The sequence below is a fragment of the Manacus vitellinus genome, unplaced genomic scaffold, assembly GCF_001715985.3.
Source record: "Manacus vitellinus isolate BGI_N305 unplaced genomic scaffold, ASM171598v3 scaffold_19_pilon, whole genome shotgun sequence".
In the NCBI taxonomy this organism is placed as follows: Eukaryota; Metazoa; Chordata; class Aves; order Passeriformes; family Pipridae; genus Manacus; species Manacus vitellinus.
The window spans coordinates 5,950,442-5,953,541 of NW_021939395.1; the positions used below are offsets into that span (position 1 = coordinate 5,950,442).

The window sequence follows — 3,100 nt, forward strand, 5'->3', positions numbered from 1 at the left end:
GGAGGGTCACCCACCCGGGTCACCTCTGACAAGTGATGGTTCCTGCTGACATCGCCTCTCGGGGCGATGGCTGACCCCCCCGCGTGCCTCTCAGGAAGGGGGGCTCACCCCCTCCTTCACCACCCGGCACAGCAGTCCCCTCACCCAGCCCGCACCAGTGCCCACAGCCCACGGAGCACCGGGGGCTGGCTGTGGGGACCCCTGGAACGGGCGACCCCTGACGCCCCACAGGCACAGAGGCACCAGCATGTGGTGCCCGGCCGAGAGACAGCCGCTTCCCGCCGCCGAGTTCATGTTTGCTGAACGTTCCACAGCGAGCCATGACAGTCCTGCCGGGGAGCTGGCTTGTGGAGCACTGAGTTAGCACTATTCACTCACCGGCCATTGGTGCCCCTGTCATTCAAGAGATGCTATAAACCTGTCACTTCAGCCAACAACCCCTTTTTCTATTTATGTACTAGTTGTGTTTGCGTGGTTAATTATTATTTGATCTATGGAGCTCGCAACTAGAAGTCCTGTTTCTCCAGGGCCTTGCAGTTATTTCTAGGGCAGCCAGTTTGCAGGCACCAGTCCCTTGCTCTGGCACATACACGTTTTTGCCAGGTTGTCCCACATCAGGCAGTGAAGTCAGAGTGCTGGCAGTCACTGCAACCATGAGCGTGACAGGCTGTAGAGCCCTGCCAGGGAATTTGAGGCAACAAAGGAAAATAATAGGAGAAAGAACAACATTTCAAGCTCCTCTTCTCCACAGAGCCACTCTTCTGACTGAGAGGCTCTGTTCCTATCAGCTGCTCCGCAGGAATTGCCCGCAGCCCCAGGAGCTGCTCAAACACATCCCCATGCAGCCACGTGTCACTACGTGCAGGCTGGGACTTTGGGTGGGACCTCATCATTGAGAAAGGAATATTCCTGGGCAGTGATTGCATGGCACAAGATCAGCTGCTGCCTATGCAATTGCCAAATTAATTAGTGTAAACACAGAGTTCAACCCTTAGTTGAACTGCTTAGTTTTTCCACCAGGCTTTGGGATAAGTCTGAATCCATGTGGTTGATAACCAGGAACTTGCTGTCCACCTGCACTGCCCATTTCCCATCCCTTGCCCTGTGCTAAGAGCATCACACTGAGCGTTACACAGTCAAACCCAGCTCAGGTTTGAAGGCCTCCCTAGGGGTGGGGCTTCAGAACGGGTTCGCTCCACTTCAAAATCAACCCTGTCCACCAGCGTCCACCCCCTCCAGCACAGCAGCTACAGGTTTTGGAAGCTCAGTAGCCCAGGGAGATTGGTTTGGTTTTGCTACTGCAATAGCAGCGTGCAGAGCAGGTAATGAAGAGCAGATGAAGCAATTTGCTCAAGATCAATACTGCTAAATACACAAAGCTTACTAAGCGAACCTTTTTGTCCTAACCTAAAGAAACCTCTCATTTGCTCATTCCACATTTAAGTAAAAAACTTATTTCAAAAGTAACAGCTCTAGCTATAATCAGAAGTAAATCTATAAGCAATCAGAGAGATGTGGTTTTGTTTTGAAACCTGTTCCATGTAGGGGCAGCGAAGAACTTAACACCTCCCTGAAAATATAACCAAGCTTTATGCAATCAACAGCAGCCAATCTGCTCAGCCTCAAATGCCTCCAAAGGGATGTTTAGCCCTGGTGTTTTCATGGAAGGGGCTTGGTCAGATGACTTGCTCCAGAGTAGGAAAACTAGGTGTGCACTAAAGTATCCCAAGTTTTTAAGCCATCTGAAAACAAAATTAAGATACGAAAATGTAGTTTGTGACTGAGCTTAGGCACTATTCAGAATTAGAACAATGTAGAAAAAAAAAAGGCAAGATCTAGCTTGCAAAGCACATACCTGTGCTGCAGACACTTGTAGGTTCATTTGTGTCCACTAACCTCGAAAAATAAACCAGTGTCTTCAAAGCAGACACCAAGGCTTTCTCTACATCACTCTCTAAAATAATTTGCAAGTGAAAAGCAGTACTAACTTCAGAGACTCAACCCTTTGGCTACACTGCACCAAGCTCAGAACTTAACAGCAGGGTCTTTCTTACTAAGCACTCAAGTCAAGGCTCAAATTGCATAATACATTGTTTTCCCCATTGAATTTCTGGAGGAGAGCAACCATCACCCATAAACACCCCTGTTTCCTCAGAGCCCAGCTGTGCTGTCCTGAACCCAACTGCAGAGAAAGAAATGGCCACATTTCAGCTCTTCACACCCTTTTACTCACCAGGATGAAACATCACGATGGGGTGGCTGCCTTTGCCCTGTGAATTGTAGATCACAGCTGCTGTTGCGCCCTTTCTGGTTGCCACCTGAATTTTTTCAGTAAAATTGCAATTGCCTCTTTCGATCAGTGCTATCCACGGCTCGCTCGTGACAGTGAACTCAGTATTTTTGTCACAGGCTTGATGATTCTCAGATGTTGGAATGCCCACAAGCCCCTGGGCACTGAGTCGAGGAGAATTGAAGCCATACAGGCCACATTCGCAGCGCTCAAACACAGTAATGTTGGTGGTGCTGTCGAAATAGAACAAACCTACAGAGGCCATCACAGACATTGCCTCTGTAGTGTTAAATAAAATTAAAAAATCCAGCAGGAGACAGAAAAACCACAACTGCTCGACTTGCTTCATTGCTTCTTCCTAGCAGTGGAAAATGTAGATGTCCAGATGTCTTTTCAGCTGCTGGTGATCCCTGTTGGAGCACAGCCTGCTGCAGAGTTGCAGCAGGAACCCGACACCAGCCAGGTGAGCTCTCCAAGTGTCAGGGAGCTCAGCGTACGCGTTGCCAGGTCCGGAACCCTGTGGACACGCCCAACGATTGCGGGGTAGCGGCGCAGGCGGAATGTCCTGCGGCCCAAACTTCCTGCTCCTTCTGCACAACACACATCACTCTCCCCCTCCTTCTCTCCCATCACCCCACAAACTCTGCCTTCCATGATGCTTCCCAAGACAGTGCTCAAGTGCCCTGCTCCTGTTGCAACCCGAGTGTCACTGCAGAGGAACAGGTCACCTTTCATGCAGTTACATAAGCTCAGGGTCCTCACTTCAGGATCAATCTGTGATGCAAATGGCCTTGTTACAAAGGTCAAAAG

The 3,100-nt window shown here is 49.7% G+C and overlaps 1 protein-coding gene across 1 annotated transcript in view; it reads right to left on the reverse strand.

Annotated features, from left to right (window-relative positions):
- Positions 1-2,816, reverse strand: part of RNF128 (ring finger protein 128) — a 25,870-nt gene extending 23,054 nt beyond the window's left edge. Inside the window, exon 1 of the mRNA XM_008933465.3 lies at positions 2,234-2,816. Coding sequence (XP_008931713.1) covers positions 2,234-2,639 — 406 coding nt within the window. The 5' untranslated portion in view covers positions 2,640-2,816. The remainder of the gene's footprint in view (positions 1-2,233) is intronic.
- Between the last annotated feature and the right edge of the window lie 284 nt (positions 2,817-3,100).